This window comes from Podarcis tiliguerta (genome assembly GCF_965153285.1).
Source record: "Podarcis tiliguerta genome assembly, chromosome: 3".
NCBI lineage: Eukaryota > Metazoa > Chordata > Lepidosauria > Squamata > Lacertidae > Podarcis > Podarcis tiliguerta.
The window spans coordinates 105,698,206-105,718,324 of record NC_139536.1 but is presented as its reverse complement, the minus strand read 5'-3'; the positions used below and the strand labels follow the sequence as shown (position 1 = coordinate 105,718,324).

Below are 20,119 nucleotides of genomic sequence, written 5' to 3'. Positions count from 1 at the left end.
AATGCATAGAGGTGCCTAATGCTAGCTGGACCATTGGTCCAATTATCTAATCCAGGGGTCAGCAACCTTTTCCAGCCATGGGCCAGTCCACCGTCCCTCAGACCATGTGGTGGGCCAGACTATATTTTGAAAAAATAATAAACAAATTCCTATGCCCCACAAATAACACAGAGATGCATTTTAAATAAAAGCGCACATTCTACTCATGTAAAAACACCAGGCAGGCCCCACAAATAACCCAGAGATGCATTTTAAATAAAAGGACACATTCTACTCATGTAAAAACATGCTGATTCCCGGACCGTCTGCGAGCCGGAATAAGAAGGCGATTGGGCCGCATCCAGCCCCTGGGCCTTAGGTTGCTTACCCCTGATCTAATCTGTCTGACATTGGCTCCCCAAGGTCCCTATTCATACAGGTGTTCCCCAGCCCTATCACATGCAGTCCTTTAGCTAGAAAACCTAGGACCATGGGTCACCAAGTTGGCGCTTGTGAATGCTTTCTCTGTCACCCTTGGGCAAGTGCCCTAGACTCTGAGCTTTCATTTAAGAAAAGAAAAATAGGTAAGTAGCCCTCCAAGAAAGAATATTATGGGGCAAAATGTGCAGGTGCCTTCTAAGCAATTTGTGTGAAATGTGTGTGGCCACCTTGTGTATTTTTCCTGGCACCGAGGAAGATTCCCTTTTGCTATTGGATAGCAACAGTGTGTGTGTGTGTGAAATCAATATTGTGTGAACTCCATGACATGGCAGAAGATTGTTGGGGGTGGCTGTCTCTCTATAATTTAGTGTTTCTGCTTTCTCCACCCACCCAGTAAGCTGTGACTAGCACCTTAGCTCTCACTCAAAATCTGAAATGTGTCTACTGATCCATAAAGGTTGGCAACCCCTTTTGTGTGTACATTGTGCTCTCTGCAACTGCCCCCTCTCTCATTTAAAACTAATAAAGAAAAGAAAAAAATCAAGGCTATGATGAATCATGACGGTAAACTGAGTTCTGGGACAAGGGTTTAAGACTATAATGAAACCTCCTTCAGAAGGATTCGCAAGTACTTCTGTGCATTTGAATGTTTATAATCCTCTAATATTTGGGCCAGTTGTCGTAAAAGTATGCAATAGGAGGGAAATACAGTGCATATGCATATTAGTTTCTTTAGAAAGTGCAATAAACTGCTGCACTGCTAGAACAAGCTGATATTAAATCAGGTATGATTTTAATAAAGTTTGACTTTGTCTAATACTTAATCATGCTAGGAATTGCTACCAATACACACTTAAAAGGAATTGAAGAAATATGATTCTGGGCTTTTTTTAAAAAAGTAATAACTGAAGAACTGGGTCTAGATAATGCCTCAGGCAGAGATCAGATCATCCCCAAGGAATTTTGAGGAGGAGGTAGATTGGGGGTGGGGAGAGGGAAAAAGGAGGGTTCAAAAATAATCTGTCTCTCTTTTAATTGTACATGTTTGTTCATGTATCTGCTTTCAAGACTAATTGCTTGACATTAAAGCTTAGAGATGGTGCTCTCACATTTTTAATAATTTCCTTTGCCCTTCTCTAAAGGTCTGAGATATTTTTTATTAGTAGGCAAAGTCATGTGTCTGCACTGGCTGCCTTGTCTCCAAGGAACACAAAAGCTCCTTTGCTAACTTCTAATCTAAATCATAACTTTGTGAAGTTGACGAGTTTGCTTAAGCTGATAAGCCATGTCTTTATTAAATCCCATCATTCCATATGTATGTATGGGTGGGTGGGTCTTCTTCAAGTTAAAATTCCAATCTCATTGTCTTCCCAAACTTCTCTTAAACCAGAAAAGGGTGTGTGTTTAAATTCTGTGGAGAGCCGTGTGTGTGTATGTGTGTTTCAGTCTTTCTAATACAATTTTCTCGAAACAGTTTGTGAGCGGCTGTTGTGAAATTTTGAACCTCTTATTAGTCCATTCATGTGAAAATTCTGTGCTCTAGTAGCCTTTCTCATGAAGATTTCAAAGCCAAGCTGATTTGTGTTTTCTCCCTTCATTACAGTGTTTGTATAATGAGATCACAAGTTCAGTAAATTATGTATAACCCCTCTGGCTTCTTGTGCTATCCGTATTCTCTGGCTTCTAGCCATGTGCTTTACTTAGAAAATACTCTTTGTTATCCTTCTTTTTGAAAAGGAGGACCAGGAATAAATAGTACTTAGTGTTATATTGAGTCTTTTCATTTGGGTTAAAGCGTATTTATAAACTCCCAATCCAAGTGGGAGTGTTTTCTACCAGAGAACATAGAATCATTGAGCTGAAAGAGACCCAAAGGGTCATTTAGTCCAACCCCCTGAAGTGCAGGAATCTTTTTGCCCAACGTGGAACTCGAACCCACAACCCTGAGATTAAGAGTCTCATGCTCTGCTTTGGTGATGTTATAGTTACCGTATTTTTCGCTCTATAAGACGCACTTTTTCACCCTTCAAAAATTAAGGGGAAATGTGTGTGCATCTTATGGAGCGAATGCAGGCTCCTTGGCTTCAGCGATAGCAATGCGAAGCCTCCGAAGCGTAGAGGGAGAACTCCCCCCGCGCTCTGAAGGCTTTGTGTTGCTTTCGCTGAAGCCGCCTGAAGCCCCCGGAGCGCAGCGGGAACTCCCTCTGTGCTCCGGAGGCTTCAGGCAGCTATCTGCAAGCCTTCGGAGCACAGCAGGAGTGCCTGAAGCCTGAAGCCCCTGGAGCACAGCCCTGGAGCTGCGCTCCGAAGGCTTGCGGATAGCCGCCTGAAGCCTGGAGAGCGAGAGGGGTCGGTGCACACTGGAAACCAGAGACATATCTCCTTGGATTGATAGATGATGAGATACCATGGGGGGGGGGAGAATTTTTCTATATGCAAGTACAGCTGCTAGAATAGTGATTGCTGCTAGGTGGAAGTCACAAACTATACCAACAAAGGAGGAGTGGATTTGTAAACTAAATGAATATTTAATTTTGGCAAAATTAACTGCTATAATAAGAAATCAGTTGAATCAAAAAGTGGAAATGTTTTGATGAATATATGGCAAAATATTGCTCAAAAAAAGATATGCTAATATGCCTAGATTGACATGTGAAGTACTGGATGGAAGAAAAATTAGTAAGGAAAGATAATAAGAATATATAGATGATTTGAGAAGGTCGTAGAATGCAAAGGTTATTCTAAATTGTATAATGTGGAGGAAATCGAGTGGGGGCGGAGGGAAGTGGGAGGAAGGAGAAAAGAATAATATGATGGATTGAGGAAATAGAAATGTAAATGTATGGGGTGATGGGGAGGAAATGGTGTTGGCTTTGGTACATCTGTATTGTAATATCTGAAAACTAATAATAATAATAATAATAATAATAATGGGGGGGGGAGAGATTGAAAAAAAAAACTCTTCTCTGGTCAGAAACCAAACTGTGCTTCCTTACCAGGCGAGAGAACATGTTCATCCTAGTCTTTGCAGTTTTACATTCCACTTGCCTCACTTTTGCTTGTTTTGTTTCAGGGTGGCAGTTCTATATAATGGCAAAGCCATATGAATTTAACTGGCAGAAGCCAGTTCCATCCTTTCTACAAGATGGAGCCGTGTTTGACAGATATGAAGAGGTAAGGCGACTTCCTTAATATTGCCCCACAGCAAAACATTGAAACCTGCAGTTTGAAGGCAATCAAGGAGTCTTTGCCTCTAGAAAAGGGAGGGCCAACTGCTCAGACCGGGGGGGGGGCATAATAATAATAATAATAATAATAATAATAATAATAATAATATATAATATATAATAATATAATTATAATTTGTTATTTATACCCCGCCCATCTGAGCCACTTTGGGCGGCTCCCAACAGAATATTAAAAACACGATAAAAGATCAAACATTAAAAACATCCCTAAACAGGGCTGCTTTCAGATGTCTTCTAAAAGTCAGGTAGTTGTTTATTTCTTTGACATCTGATGGGAGGGCGTTCCACAGGGCGGGTGCCACTACCGAGAAGGCCCTCTGCCTGGTTCCCTGTAACTTGGCTTCTCGCAGCCAGGGAACCACCAGCAGGCCCTCGGCCCTGGATCTCAGTGTCCGGGCAGAACGATGGAGGTGGAGATGCTTCTTCATGTATACTGGACCGAGGCTGTTTAGGGCTTTAAAGGTCAGCACCAACACTTTGAATTGTGCTCGGAAACGTACTGGGAGCCAATGTAGGTTTTTCAAGACCGGTGTTATATGGTCTCGGCGGCCACTCCCAGTCACCAGTCTAAGTGCTGCGTTCCGAATTAGTTGTAGTTTCTGGGTCACCTTCAAAGGTAGCCCCACATTGCAGTAGTCCAAGCAAGAGATAACTAGAGCATGCACCACTCTGGCGAGACAGCCTGTGGCTGGGGTGGGGTTTTTTTTGGAAAATGGAAATCACAGCAGTTTAATTCTGTTACCAGCTTTGTAGATCCCCCACTGAGAAATGGATATTGGGGGGGGGGGGGACACATTGCCAGACAGCAGTGTAATGGATGCCAGAAAGGATACCAGCCCAGTTACATCTCAGTTCAGACCAGCAGACATCTTTCGAAAGCCGGCTATTCATTTCCAGGAAGACACACTTATTGCAAGCTCATTCAATATAATTTCCAGATCTGTAAACTCTTTAAAAGAGGATAGCTCCAAGGAATGTGGGAGGGAAGAAACCGTGTTTGCAAAAGAGAACATTTCTAGCCTGTTTCCTTTTTATTTGATCATGCGATCTACAGTCTTTTTGAGGAATGGATTTGTTTAACTAGATTTGCGGGGCTCGAACGATGCCTTAGCAAACTTCATGTAAACAGAACCTCCGGCTAATCTATCAAGCACTATAGATTAGCTTGAAGCTCTGTTTAGCGAGACGATAATAAAACAAAAAATAAGTCCCACCAAATCCCTTTAGTATTATTTTGCTTCATTCCATAATCTCTTGAAATGAAGAAAAGATATTTTTAAATATTAAAGCCTGCCAAGACAGCCAGAGATCTTATCTCCCACATTCATGGTAGCAGCAAATAAACAACTGAGGAACAGTATGGCTTACTCAAGTTTCTTCTTTGCAAAAGGAATCTTCTCCACTCAGTTTATGCACATGCCCACCAAGCAAATACCATCCCCTAAAATTAAAAGTTCAGCTGGTTTTAGAAATGCACCAATGCTTTTCACTTCAGCATGGCACCAGTGAACAGAGGCAGTGCTGGATTTACGTATAAGCTAAACAAGCTATAGCTTAGGGCCCCACTCTCTTGGGGCCCCCCAAAAATCCAAAGGGAAAAAATACTTGGATAAAATACATATTTTATTATGTGCAAATGGCTTTAGATATCTATTAGGTCCATCAATTATCATACAGCATATATTCAACACAAAAACAGCGACAATTTGTTGTTGACAAAGGACAGGTGGACATATGAAGGGCCCCATTATCTTCAGTAGCTAATGGCCTCATCAAACCTAAATCTGGCCCTGAGCAGAGGTACAGTGGTATTTCTGGTTACAAACTAAATTCGTTCCGGAGGTCCGTTCTTAACCTGAAACTGTTCTTAACCTGAGGTACCACTTTAGCTAATGGGGCCTCCTGCTGCCGCCGTGCCACTGTTGCACGATTTCTGTTCTCATCTTGAGGTAAAGTTCGCAACCCGAGGTACTACTTCTGGATTAGCGGAGTCTGTAACCCGAAGTGTTTGTAACCCGAGGTACCACTGTATCACCATATAGTGTGCAGGACACCGAAATGCCTCAAAAGGACTTTCATACAGGATAAAAATAGCAATGACAAAAAAATAAATAAAACCAAATTTAAAAACAGAGATAAAACAAGTGCTTAAGTCCTTGCCCATCATACAGTAATACCTCCGCAAACATCCGCCTTGTCTAGTGTACGTTCCAGTGAACGTCTGCAGCAAACCCAGAAGTACCGGAACGGGTTACTTTCAGGTTTGCTGCTCGCACATGCGCAGAAGCTTTAAATCACGCTTCACGCATGCGCAGAAGCACAAACCGCTCCACGCGCGTGCGCAGACATGGGACTTTGCCCTGCGCCCTTTTCGGTTAGCGGCCGGGGCTCTGGAACGGATCCCGGCTGCAAACGAGGTACGACTATACTTAAAAGAGGCTACAGACATAACTAATGACACCTGTTTTGCTCCTCTGGAGAGAGCCTTCCACAAGTAGGGAGCCACCACTGAAAAGGCCCCTTCTCATGTTGCCACTCTCAGCATCTCCTTCAGAAAGTGCAGCTGGAGAAGGTCCTAAGAAGATGAATGCAGTAATCAGGCCTCTTCAAGTAGGGAAAGGCAGTTGCTGATGTACCAGGGCTCCGAGCTGAATAAGGTTTTAAAGATCAAACCCAGCACTTTGAATTGAGCTTGGAAACTTATCAATAGCCAATAAAGCCATGCTAAGATTGCTGTCAACGTGATCAGACCCACCTTGCCCCAGCCAGTAGTCTGGCTGCTGAATTCTACAGTTTCTAAGCTGTCTTCAAAGGCAGCCCCGTGCTTAATGTATTGCAGAAACATCGCATAGAGGTTACCAGAGCGCAGCGAACAAAAGCTTGGCTATTCCTGCCCCAATGGGGGGTTTTTTAGCTCAGTCACCAACCGAACCAGAAAGGCCTAAAAGACACCGTGCAGGTTATTTGGATGAGGCCCTGCCCTAGGTGGAATCTACACACATATAAAAACGCTGTGGAAATGCTTTTTTTAAAAAACCAAAACGTTTTGAAAAATATTTTGAATTTTGCATAGTGCACTGTCTCCATCTAGTGCCGCATTTGTATATTGCACTTCAGAGCACATTGAAAATGTTTTATTTGCAGTTGTATAGCTGATTCCCTAGTCACTTGAGTTGCCCCAAGCCTAAGAAGTCTGGGTAAGATGTTGCAGTTGTCATGTTGCAATATCTGTAAGAGGAGGGGACATTAGCCCTGAATCAGTGCTGTGTGAATTGAGTCCTAGTTGTAGGGTTTGTCTTTTGTGGTCTCTGTATATTTAACATAGTGGTTTGTGGGGGCATTATGAATTTTAAAATATTTTGTTTCTGAACCAAATAAAAACGGAGGTTGCTACTCTGTAGACCTTTTATTTAACTTGAGGCACTGAATATTTTTCTTTTTGCCTGTCGACAGGAATCTTTCGTCTTTGAACCAAACTGTCTCTTTAAAGTGGATGAATTTGGCTTCTTTATCACATGGAAAAGTGAAGGAAAGGTACCGTTTGCCATGACTTCCATATCATGACTTTCTCTCTGGAGTACTTACCTCTCCGATTTTTGAAATGTGGAATGTGTGTTTGTGATAAAGCAAACTGCTGCCTGTTCCATCATGAAACACAACTCCTAAATACCAGGACCTTGGGCAGCAAATCCCCAAAGCATCTGTTAGGGAGTAAAGCTCCATGGACCACAGTGGAACTTAAAAGGTAAAGGTAAAGGTACCCCTGCCCATACGGGCCAGTCGTGTCCGACTCTGGGGTTGCGCGCCCATCATGCTTAAGAGGCCGGGGGCCAGTGCTGTCCGAAGACACTTCCGGGTCACGTGGCCAGCGTGACAAGCTGCATCTGGCAAGCCAGTGTAGCACACGGAAACACCGTTTACCTTCCTGCTGGTAAGCGGTCCCTATTTATCTACTTGCACTTTGACGTGCTTTTGAACTGCTAGGTTGGCAGGCGCTGGGACCGAGCAACGGGAGCGCACCCCGCCGTGGGGATTCGAACCGCCGACCTGACAATCGACAAGTCCTAGGCGCTGAGGTTTTAGCCACAGTGCCACCCGCGTCCCTTACTTCTGAATAAACATGCGTAGGATCTCACAGTTAATTTGTTGAGGGGAAATCCACAAGTGGAAGCACATATTATATACCTCCACCCCACTCCACCCCCTTTATTTTAGTTAACTGGGGAGAGGAACAATATTTCAGGCACCTCTTCTCTCCCAGCAACCATTTGTTTACTGTAAGGAGGAGAGATTTGCTGAGCAGAACTGTGTTCGCAGAGTTACAAAATGGGATGTACCATATTTTTCGCTCTATAGGACGCACTGGACCACAAGGCGCACCTAGTTTTAGAGGGGGAGAACAAGAAAAAAATTTCTCTCCCTCTCTGCGCAGCGCTTCTTCAGTGAAGTGGCAGGAGAAACAGAGCCCCTTCCATTTCTCCTCCTGCTTCGCTGAAGGGGTGCTGCGTAGAGAGGGGAAGCTGCGCAACTCCTCTCCAGCAATGTGAAGCCAGGAGAGCAAGAGGGATCGGTGCGCACTGATCCCTCTCGCTCTCCAGGCTTCAGCGAAAGCAACACGAAGCCTCCGGAGGTTTCCCGTTGCTTTCGCTGAAGCCATAGAGCCTGCATTTGCTCCATAAGATGCACACACATTTCCCCTTAATTTTTGGAGGGGGGAAAGTGTGTCTTATAGAGCGAAAAATACGGTAAACGCAGAGAGTTGTATTACTATAGTGCTGATGGCTTGGCCTTGGGGATATTTAATCCTGGTCTTTTCTCTGCTAGTCTCTCTACGCTCACTTCTGTGCTGGCAGCTGTTATGGGAGCATAGCAACAGCCCATCTTTGTTCCCTTCTTGTGACCTTCTCTCAGGATTCATCCCACCTTTTCTGTGTATTTGATGTGAAGACACAAAATGGAGGAGAAAGGACTTGGGTGTGGTGTGTAGTTGCTAAATATGTGTAGCTTTGTAGCCAAAATTATATTATATCACCATCATCAACTTCATCACATCATTCACATTGAAGTGGCGAAATCACCTTGATCTGTATGTTTGAACTGAAATGAACAGAATACACTTCTTTGTGTTAACTGCGATTGCGAATTCTACTCCAGCTTTGCTTTCTGCTACAGTACCTATTTTAATGTGATCTTTATTATAACCAAACCCTTGAGATTTTCCTGTTTCCTTTGTCGTTCCAGGAAGGGCAGGTTTTGGAATGCTCTCTAATCAATAGTATTCGCGTTGGAGCCGTGCCAAAGGTATTTCTGTAATTCTCTTTAATGGCATTGTTTTAAACAATAAGTGTTGACTTGGGTGGTGGAGTTTACTTTGTAAGGTTGCTATCAACAAAACTTCTGAAAACCCAGCTTCCTCGATGGCCCCTTTAGTCTTTAAAACAACAACTTCAGTTTTCTTCCAAAGCTTCAGCATATGGCATAAATGCCTAAAAATTCCGGCCATAGTTAAGTGTTTTTAAGTTCCGCCAAATTTCATTTTTTAAACATGTTCTTAAGTTTCACCATTTCAATTAGCAGGACAAAAAAAATGCTGTCTTTGTGGGTGAAGCTTGCCCAAAGTTTTCTTCCCATTAAATTTTAGACACAGCTTCAAACAGAGAGCCATCAAACACTTATAAAAATGTATGACCATTATTAAGATAAGGGTTTAATGTATTCATTCATTGGCATTCTGATCTACAAGAAGATGTTGCCATGCAAATGAGCTTTCCTGATTTTAAGCGATAAACTGGAAATCTCTTAACATCAGAGTAACATGATAGGGTCTGTGCAAGAACTCTCTAATCTATATATTCCTTCATTTCTGACTTGCATGCAGACTACAGGATGATAATCTTTTTTCAGATTTGTAGTTTTTTTTTTAATTAATTCTTTCCCCCTAACTTTCCTGAGGTTGTTGAAGTGGCAGGAACAGGGCCAACCAGTTCTGCAGCTGGTTGCAAAAGACAATCTTCTGAAGACATAGATTGGTAAACAAAAGAGTCAGCCATATGTCACACTGCCTCCAGTGCCATTTATGAAAGGTGTGACCTGCAACGGTGATCATAGCTTAGAGAGTTGACCTATGACTGGACCAGGTTTTATGAAAATGCAAACCATCATGCTGTGGAAAGAAAAATCAGAAGTGCAATGGAGCAAAAGAACAGTCGCTGGAAATTGATTCCTTTTCCCAGAACTATGATTGTGGTATCCTGCCTTTCAAGAGCTTCTGCATAAATAACCTCAAATCATGGTGTGTTAGCTCCTAAAGGTTGAATTTCAAAAAGCTGCCACCAACTTTGTGTCATATAAAGTTTCCACCTTCCGGAACAAGGCCTTTGTGACATCTCACTTGGACTACTGCAATGCGCTCTATGCGGGGCTACCTTTGAAGGTGACCTGGAAACTACAACTAATCCAGAATGCGGTGGCTAGACTGGAGTGGCTGCCGAGACCATGTAACACTGGTCCTGAAAGACCTACACTGGCTCCCAGTCCGTTTCTGAGCACAATTCAAAGTGTTGGTGCTGACCTTTAAAGCCCTAAATGGCCTCAGTCCAGTATACCTGAAGGAGTGTCTCCACCTGCATCGTTCTGCCTGGACATTGAGGTCCAGCGCTAAGGGCCTTCTGGCGGTTCCCTGGCTGCGAGAAGCCAAGTTACAGGGAACCAGGCAGAGGGCCTTCTCGGTAGTGGCGCCCGCCCTGTGGAACACCCTCCCATCAGATGTCAAAGAGAAAAACAACTAAAAACTTTTAGAAGACATTGGAAGCTTTTAGGGAAGCTTTTAATATTTAATAGATTATTGTATTTTAGTGTTCTGTTGGAAGCCACCCAGAGTGGCTGGGGAAACCCAGCCAGATGGGCGGGGTATAAATAATAAATTATTATTATTATTATTATTAGTTGTATTACAAATACTCAGCTGTGCCGTGAATGCTTTCAAACTGTGGACTTTAAGCATTGATAAAAAAAATATTTAGCAAAGGTGAATAAGAAATGTTTACATGTTAAATATTTGAGGTGAGGGAAGCGAACAAAATTCCTTTCTGTTTTAGCTCTGGACGTCTAACAAGGCATTCATTGTCTCTAACAGGATCCAAAAATATTAGCTGCTCTCGAGGCTGTTGGCAAGACAGAAAACGAACTTGAAGGGAAAATAGTTTGTGTCTGTAGCGGCACAGATCTGGTGAACATCAGCTTCACGTATATGGTAGCAGAAAGCACCGAAGATGCTAAGGTATTGTATATTTAAGCTCACTGCATTGCTATTCTATATAAAATCCCATGCGTTCTACTGAAGGATAAGAAGTTCTCATTTGGACACAGATCTGTGGAAATTGAAATGGGATTGTGCATGTTGCAAAAATTGAGCTAATGTTTCCATTGAACCTAATGCAATGCTTTCCCAAATGTTTGGGTGTTCCCCCCATTTGGGAAAACGTTAGAATGGCAATTTAGGAAGTGTGTCCGTGTGTGATAAAAAGTTTGCATTGCAGTGAAAGATGTAATCTGCAACTCTTCAAAGTAAGACTGCTGGGAGACTTTTGTTAAATATCACTTAAACCTTGGCTTTCATTTGAAGAAGAATGGAAAAGAATACAGTTATAATCTTGGTTTTGTTTTCAAAAGGGCATGATGATGTATTTATCCTTTGCGAACTGTCGAGCCTGAGTGCAAAAACAAAATATCTGATGCTTGATGAAATGAAAACAATAATGTATTTCAACACTTAGTATTGTGGATATGTGAATTAAGGGCCTATGGACATGTTGAGATGCCATATACTGAGTTAAATCATTGGTTATATTTAGCCTGGCAGAGGCTTTCCAAGAATTTAAAGGTCCCCCAACAGCAAACCAGAGATGCCAAGAATCAGTACTGGAACCTTCTACATTTCAAACATGTGCACATAACACCAAATTATGGAGCCTCCCCAATTTGCTTTCTGCTACAAGTGTTATCTTGTATTCTGTTTTCTTTTTAAGATTATGCTATATAGTCATGCTTCTAGCAGTGAAGTTTGCAGTAAAAGCCTCCCAACTCAGGAAAGCCCACTGAGATAAGATTTATCTGTGTACATATTATAAGGATTTTATCATATCTGTTTTAATATGTTTTTGAGATTGTTTGCTTTCCCCCTTTCTTCTTTATATGCTTTTTGGTTATAATTCTGCTATGCGAATTTGCAATTTTGAAAATCTTCTTTATCATCTCTGCGATGATAATGGTCATGTTTATAACGAATAGTTTCCCCCCTAATCTGAAGTCCAGTGAAATTACTTTTGGTTTACCATAGCAAAGCAGAATGGCTTGCTTCCCTTTTTGTGGATACGGTATTTAAGAGGCTTTTTCAGTAAATGGTTTCCCTCCAAAGAGCGACGGTGTAGAGCTGACCCCATTTGTTCGATTCCTAGAAGCTCCAATGCACATAACATTTCAAAGCAATTACAAGATGTCTGGGCATATTTTGTGATGGACAGTTCCCAGGAATACCAAAGATCCCAGTTGCACAGTTTGGAGTACCGTAGTCTGTTCTCCAAGGTCACTTATAGACGAGGTTTCATTACATCCTAGAAGAACTTCTTCACCAGCGCAGTCAGCTGCGAGCGAAAGAGAGAGGCTCTTGCAGGAGACAAATATCTCTAAGGCATCTCCCTGCCTTAATAGCTTTAGAGCAGCTATGTATTGGTATAAAAAGGTAAAGGGACCCCTGACCACTGGAATGAAGTTATATGGTTTTAGCAGAAATGTTATAAAGAATTAAGCAAAAACTGATTGTTAATGGCCCAAAGTGGAAAATTTAAAGTTAGATTGTGTTAAGATAAACTATAGAACAAAAAATTGAGAAAGATGGAAAGGATTTGCTGAAATAGCTAATTGAACTAGAATACAAAAAAGGGAGGTGTGAGGAGGTCGATGAAACAAGTAAATGAAAGGTAAAGATATGGAAATATTGGATGTGTTTTTAAATGTTTTTGTTTTACTTGTTGTTTTGATGTATTTTTTGTTTTTGTTTTTCCTTTTGATGTATTGTTTGTTAAATTCTTTATTGTGTCTTTTTTCCCTTTTTTCCCTGTAACTATTAAACTTCTAATAAATATTTATTTTTTTTAAAAAAGGGACCCCTGACCATTAGGTCCAATCATGGCCGACTCTGGGGTTGTGGCGCTCATCTCGCTTTATTGGCCGAGGGAGCCGGCGTACAGATTCCGGGTCATGTGGCCAGCATGACTAAGCTGCTTCTGGTGAACCAGAGCAGCGCATGGAAACGCTGTTTACCTTCCCGCCGGAGTGGTACCTATTTATCTACTTGCACTTTGACATGCTTTCGAACTGCTAGGTTGGCAGGAGCAGGGACCGAGCAATGGGAGCTCACCCCATCACGGGGATTCGAACCGCTGACCTTCTGATCAGCAAGTCCTAGGCTCTGTGGTTTAACCCACAGCACCACCCGCGTCCCATGTATCGGTACATTCCATGCTTATTGTGTGGCAAGACCCGCAAGCCGACCCCCCATTAGAATAAAGAAATTCACACAGACACGGATATTTGATTTAAGTTTTTGGGCAAAATTTTGGCCACAACTTTATTGATTACAGGAATGAGAGTGGTATTGGCTTAGGCATTGGCAAGAATATATCTGACACCTGCCTGCTTTGCAGGAAGTCTGTAAGATTAAACCACCCAAAGGGAAATTGCTTCGGGGGAACCTGCCTGTGTCTCCCCTGGTGTTCCCAGAGGCCTGGCATGGCCCAAGCCCCTCAAGCGGACTTTGGACAGGATCCAGGCCCCAAATTCCTTTAACAGAATACCCTTGAAAATGGAGGGGCAGGCAATGGCTGACCTCCCTTCCCCCATTCAACAATAAGCTAATGCCTAACCGCCAAACCTTACAAAGTTGTGACGATTGCTAAGAGGTAGGCAAAAACCAAGTGGCTTGTGCCAATTTGCCAAATGGAAAAAATTCCTACCTGATCCCCGACTCAAGACGGGCAACCAACCAAAATCCAAAGCAAGGCCAATGGGCACTTAAATTAAAGGGAGGGCAGGCAAGTGTTTGGCAGCCCAAAGCAGGAGCCTGGCACACGTTGCGCTGCCACTTTTATACTTTCTGCCACTATCACCCTTCAAAATGATTGGGCAATAGCCTTGGGTGATAGCTTCACCCACACCAGGAGGGAACCAGTTTGAGGGCCTGCCCACAACCAGGGCCATCTATTAAGATGATCCCATTTGCTAAAAGCACAGGGAAAGCTACTGGGGCCATATTTAGTGGGAGAAAACAAAAGCGCCCCAAAACCTAGGTCTTCATCCCGCCTTTGAAATCTCGGTAATGTCCCGGATGTATGGCAACCCTATTTTCATGTCATAGCTGGTTCATCCCATTAAATAGCCACGTGAGAAGTCCCCCCACAATTTTATATACACTCATTGAATAGCAGTGGGCTGACTTCCAGCTCAGTTTTAATTTTGTTATGAACATTATGGCATGTGTGGATATCAGTTTAGATCGAGGAAAGATAACATTCTCAAGAAGATGCTACTTTGGGGAACAGAGCCTAAGTGCAAATAGGCTACCAGGGAAAACACAATCTTAACTTAGCGGCCAAGAGCATTTAATGGCATCTTAAACTCAAGCATATTTGCAAAACCGCTATTCACGTTTAATGGCCAATACTTCTACAGTACTCATTGCTATGAATATACTATTACTGTACCACGGTTTGATAATGTGCTTTATGTACCACAAGTGCTATTGGTTGTGAAGTTGAGTGTTTTTGCATTTCTGCTCTTTTGAAAGGCAGTTGTATGGTAGGGACGCTATTTTATTTTTTTATTACAAAAGAAGTTCACCTTTAAATTACCTCCATAATATTCCTTTTAATTTTAGTAGTAACCAGACTGTAAGCACAGGCACTGTGATGAGGGGACTTAGGAATCACATATTATTTTGGGTACTTTGTTTAGGTGTGATCTACTTGAAATAAATGCCCAATGTCTAGGCAGCAGTAATTATTATTAATTAAGTTTGTATACTACCCTTCATCTGAAAATCACAGGGCAGGTTACAACATAAACAGACAAAATGGAAAAGGAAAAGAAACCACAATAAAATAAAAACAAACCAATACCCCCCCAAACACACAAATTAAGAGCTATAGAATGTTCATCAGCCAAAGACCTGGTTGAAGAGAAACTTTTTCACCCGGTGCCTAAAGATATGTAATGAAGGCATCAGGTGAGCCTCCCCAGAGAGAGCATTCCACAAATGGGGAGCCACCACAGAATAGGCCCTGTGTTCTCAAGTTATCACTCTCCAGTTCTGTTGTGGAGGAGGCTCAGAGGATGAGCACAGGGTCCAGGGTAATGCATATAGGGAGAGGCGGTCCTTGAGGTATTGCGGTCCTGTGTTATTTAAGGCTTTTTAGGTCAAAACCAGCACTTCGACTTCGGCATGGAAATGAATTGGCAGCCAGTGAAGTTGGGCCAAGATTGGTGCAATATGCTCCAACCATCTTGCCCAGCGAGTAACCTAGCCACTATGGCTGGGCAATATCTGGTTTTCAACATCATGATATATCACCAACTAAACATCACAATATACCAATATATCACAATATCTGAAATAAGGATGGAACTCTGTAGAGGCATTGGCTGGCTTTACAGTTTTTCCTGCAACATGATTTTTGCATAGAACCCCCCCCCCCCACCCATGATTCACAATATATTGCCAGGTCAAAAATTATGAAACCAATATCACGATATGGACTTCAAACCGGTTTTGGACGATATATTGATATATCACCTAGTCCTACAGACCACCAAATTTTGCACCAGCTGAAGTTTCTGTAGCACCTTCAGAGGCAGCCCAATGCATGAAGCATTGCAGTAATCGAACCGAGAGGTTACCAGAGCATAGATGACAGAAATTAGGCCTTCCCTGTCCAGGTAGGGGCACAGCTGGACCATTAGCCGAAGCTGATGAAAGGCACTTCCTACTAGTCAGATAAGGGAAGCAGGTGGTGCTGTGGATTAAACCACAGAGCCTAGGACTTGCCGATCAGAAGGTCGGCGGTTCAAATCCCCATGATGGGGTGAGCTCCCGTTGCTTGGTCCCTGCTCCTGCCAACCTAGCAGTTCAAAAGCACGTCAAAGTGCAAGTAGATAAATAGGTACCGCTCCGGTGGGAAAGTAAATGGCATTTCTGTGTGCTGCTCTGGTTCGCCAGAAGTGGCTTAGTCATGATGGCCACATGACCCGGAAGCTGTACGCCGGCTCCCTCAGCCAATAAATCGAGATGAGCGCCGCAACCCCAGAGTCGGCCACGACTGGACCTAATGGTCAGGGGTCCCTTTACCTTTACCAATCAGATGGGCAGCAGCTATCTCTGGATGTAGAGTTGGTGAAATTTTTCCCCTGCTCAATCAGCAATGAAGTCACTTGTCCTTGTCTGCATCTCCCACCCTCCTCTGATTTGTTAAATAAAAATAAAAATGCATCACTGAACGGAAACAACTGGTGTCAGTGTGAATGGTTGCAGAGTAGAGTGAAGCACTCATGTACTCTGTGTGTATGTGTACACAGTCGTACACCCCTCTGGGGAAAGGATTTTACACCACTTTGGCTGAGAAATTTTTGGAAGGAATGTCCTTTTGCATACCTTTAGGTTTCTCCCAGGGTTTGCAAACAACTCACCTGTTTTGCTGTTGAACCAGCTATGCTGCCAGGCCTAAACAGATATTTCTGTCTCTTAGATTTAAAAAGAAGTTAGACCTGGCAACTCAAGGAACACTAACTAATAAGTTTTTTTTTCCAGGAAAGCTCTTGAAACCAAGAGATTGCACGATTCAAGGATTAAAGTTTAATAAGAAACTTGATTTGGGAAACTTGCCAGCTCCTTAACTCTGCCCCAGTACTCAGCTATAATGGAGGGCACAAAATGAGGGCAAGGTCATACATAACAAGCTTTCCTCCAGAGGTTACTATATCGAACACGAAACAGGTTTCTGTGGTATTCATCTGAGGCAGGTGTTTGATATTGAGGAGGTGTATTTTGAAGCTCACGGGCTGTACACACTATGGTCATGTAATTTGTACAGCACAAAGGAAGCAAAGCATTCAAACAAGATTTTCACTGCCTCTTCCTTGACTAGCTCTTGGAGGTAATGATCCTGATGGGCTGTTCTTTTTAACTTACACCTAGGACCTCCCATAAGGGATGTGGGTGGCGCTGTGGGTTACACCTCGGAGCCTAGGACTTTGCCGATCAGAAGGTCGGCGGTTCGAATCCCCACGACGGGGTGAGCTCCCTGCTCCTGCCAACCTAGCAGTTAGAAAGCACGTCAAAGTGCAAGTAGATAAATAGGTACCGCTCCGGCGGGAAGGTAAATGGCGCTTCCGTGCGCTGCTCTGGTTCGCCAGAAGCGACTTAGTCATGCTGGCCACATGACCCGGAAGCTGTACGCCGGCTCCCTCGGCCAATAAAGTGAGATGAGCGCCGCAACCCCAGAGCCGGCCACAACTAGACCTAATGGTCAGGGGTCTCTTTACCTTACTTAGGACCTCCCATATCGCAGGATATTAGGCTGTTCTTCAATCTACCCATTTCCACACCGAGGCAAACCTGCTGTCTGCTTGCTTGCTTTCATCTCTCCCTTACTGCTCTGCTGTTGGCCACAATTTGGGAACTACATTAATCATATTGATTTAAAACCACGATTCTACTATCAAATGCTTCCAGAGTTTTAAAAAGACCTACAAAGCACAGAGATAAATGGGGGAAGCTTTGCATATTTCCAGCATATTAATGGGAACTCTCCCTGGATGTATGGCTGCTTGGACCAAGTCCATTGTGCATCTAAAAGACATAGATATATCTATTCAGCTATTTATATGATGATGATTGATCGATGGACTGCCTTTTATATTAGTCTTCATGCAATTTACAAACTCACTAAAAACAGCTAAAAATAGTTCTAAACAGTGGAAAAACCAACTAAAGACAGGTTTAAAAATTATACAAAATTAACATCTAGCTTAGACCTTTTATTCTTTTTAATAAATTTATTTGGTTTTTCAGATTAAAGTTTTACAGTCACATATCCAACATTCAACATAGAAACAAGATTCCAAAGAATCTCCTGGACTTTTCTCCTCCGCTTTGTGGATCCTATTGTCAGTCATTCCTTCCTGCATCTTTTGTAATAATCCAAAATTTTTACCTCTCCATTGTGTCCAAAATTCACCGTTAAACTACAAGTGTTATTCTAATCCTAATGATTTTAACTGTTTACAATTATAAAATTTCCCCATTAACATTTTGGTCTTTCTGATTTCTGTTTCTTCTGGTCATTTTTGACATTTCAGCACAATCCATAAATTTAATTTGCTGTTCTTCTCTGGTAGGGACTTGATCTTCTTTCCATCTCTGGGCCAATAACATCTGCACAGCCATGGTTGCATTCATAAATAGTATTTTCTGCTCCTTTGGGATTTCGGCGCCTACGTTAGAATTCCTAACGTAGACCTTTTAATCCAACCAGTTGTCAACTGTGTTCAGAAAGTGCAAATAATAGGTGTCCCTTTTATCTCAGTTGGGATACTGTTCCACAAAATGGGCAGCTGCACTGACAGTCCTTCTGATATTTTTGTGATGTTAAGGAAAAGTTATTCTGCAGAATGCAATAACCTACAGAGAATATAAAGGATGATGGCTGTATCAGCAGCTCTTGTTTGGTGTCATGGGCTTTATAAGGTTAACATGAGCAAAGGAGATGAGAATATAATTCAGACACGAAGTAGGGTAGAGAAACAACTTCCTCCGGCTGGAGGGAGTTGAGGAAAGCAATGGGGTAAGAAGATACGAATGTGAGCAAATGATAGAGTTGACATTTCTCTGAAAGCAGAAATTACTGCTTGAGTGCTGATGGAAAGTATAGTCGTGTATTTCCAAGTGTGCTTATTCCAGCCATTCTCATATGTTGAACCCAGTGACTGGAGATGTTTTCAGTTGAAAATGACTAGGTGAACTGGCCCTTTGCCCTGTGGAATGTCCTATTTCAGTGCTAACAAAGCTTGTTTTCATCCTGAATAGAAAAAGAAACCACTCAAGTACTTTGCGGGTCCCAAACATTGATTGGGTGTGGTTGTATCTACTGGCTTCTGGGTGAAACTTATTTTTCAGTAGTCACCTCTTTCCTGGGTGCTGTCATTTACTAGATTTTCCAGAGAGACAAAAAACAAATAATAAAATGTTCCATTGTTATACGAAGATAGTCATGTTATGGTCATTGTCTGATCTGGCAAGAAGCAGTAACTGAGGTCCTTCATAGTGTGGCCTGTTTGTCTTCACATGCTACTTTTTCTGGCAGAGAAATTACTCCACGAAAATGGGGGAAAGGAGAAATATGCCCAACTGCTGTGTGTTAAGGTTAGGGATAGTGAGGAAATTTGGTGCAGTCCACATTTTAATGGACACCTACCTAATTCACGGGACCCGGGTGGCGCTGTGGGTTAAACCACAGAGCCTAGGACTTGCCGATCAGAAGGTCGGCGGTTCGAATCCCCGTGACGGGGTGAGCTCCCATTGCTCAGTCCCAGCTCCTGGCAACCTAGCAGTGTGAAAGCATGTCAAAGTGCAAGTAGATAAATAGGTACCACTTTGGCGGGAAGGTAAACGGCATTTCCGTGCGCTGCTCTGGTTTGCCAGATGTGGCTTAGTCATGCTGGGCACATGACCCGGAAGCTGTACGCCGGCTCCCTCGGCCAAGAAAGCGAGATGAGTGCCGCAGCCCCAGAGTCACTCACGACTGGACCTAATGGTCGGGGTCCCTTTACCTTTACCCTACCTAATTCACACTTCCCAAAACAATGCACGAAACAAAACACTGCTCTCTTTTAATATGTGTACCTCTCTGAATTTTGCAATGCAGTTCCCCAAACAAGAAGAGTTGACAATAATGTGCACATTTAAAGGAAGGTATGCATGAAAACGTACACATAAGTAGGTGGGATGCATTGCATTTGGGGAAATTGCCACAGACTGTGAATATTATACTGTTTGCAGTGAATATTACATTGTTTACAGTGAATATTACACTGTTTACGGTGAATGAACACTGCTTAAAGAACGTGTTTATTAGGAGAAATGTGCGCTGAAATGCTGACAAATTTTCATGAGGCTCAAACACATATAGTGATGTGGAAATGTGCTGAACTGAACTCAATATTATAAAAATGAGAAACGGAGAGAAACCAGAACTGACAGCACTGCCCATTCCTAGTTACATTCAAAGCTTTTAAACTTGAGTCACAATAAATTTCTTGCAGATACCACACCAAATAACTGAAAACAGGCACTCTTCATCCTGGTTTTGTCAAGGTCAGGTTAAAGTCAGATATGTGGTAAG

At 42.7% G+C, this 20,119-nt stretch overlaps 1 protein-coding gene across 19 annotated transcripts in view; it reads left to right on the top strand.

The window, feature by feature from the left end:
• Positions 1-20,119, top strand: part of PLCB4 (phospholipase C beta 4) — a 234,494-nt gene that overhangs the window by 141,060 nt on the left and 73,315 nt on the right. For all 19 annotated transcript variants that reach the window (XM_083431925.1, XM_083431924.1, XM_083431918.1 and 16 more), the window contains 4 exons: positions 3,494-3,594; positions 7,122-7,202; positions 8,910-8,969; positions 10,804-10,947. In XM_083431925.1, coding sequence (XP_083288051.1) covers positions 3,511-3,594; positions 7,122-7,202; positions 8,910-8,969; positions 10,804-10,947 — 369 coding nt within the window. In that variant the 5' untranslated portion in view covers positions 3,494-3,510. The remainder of the gene's footprint in view (positions 1-3,493; positions 3,595-7,121; positions 7,203-8,909; positions 8,970-10,803; positions 10,948-20,119) is intronic.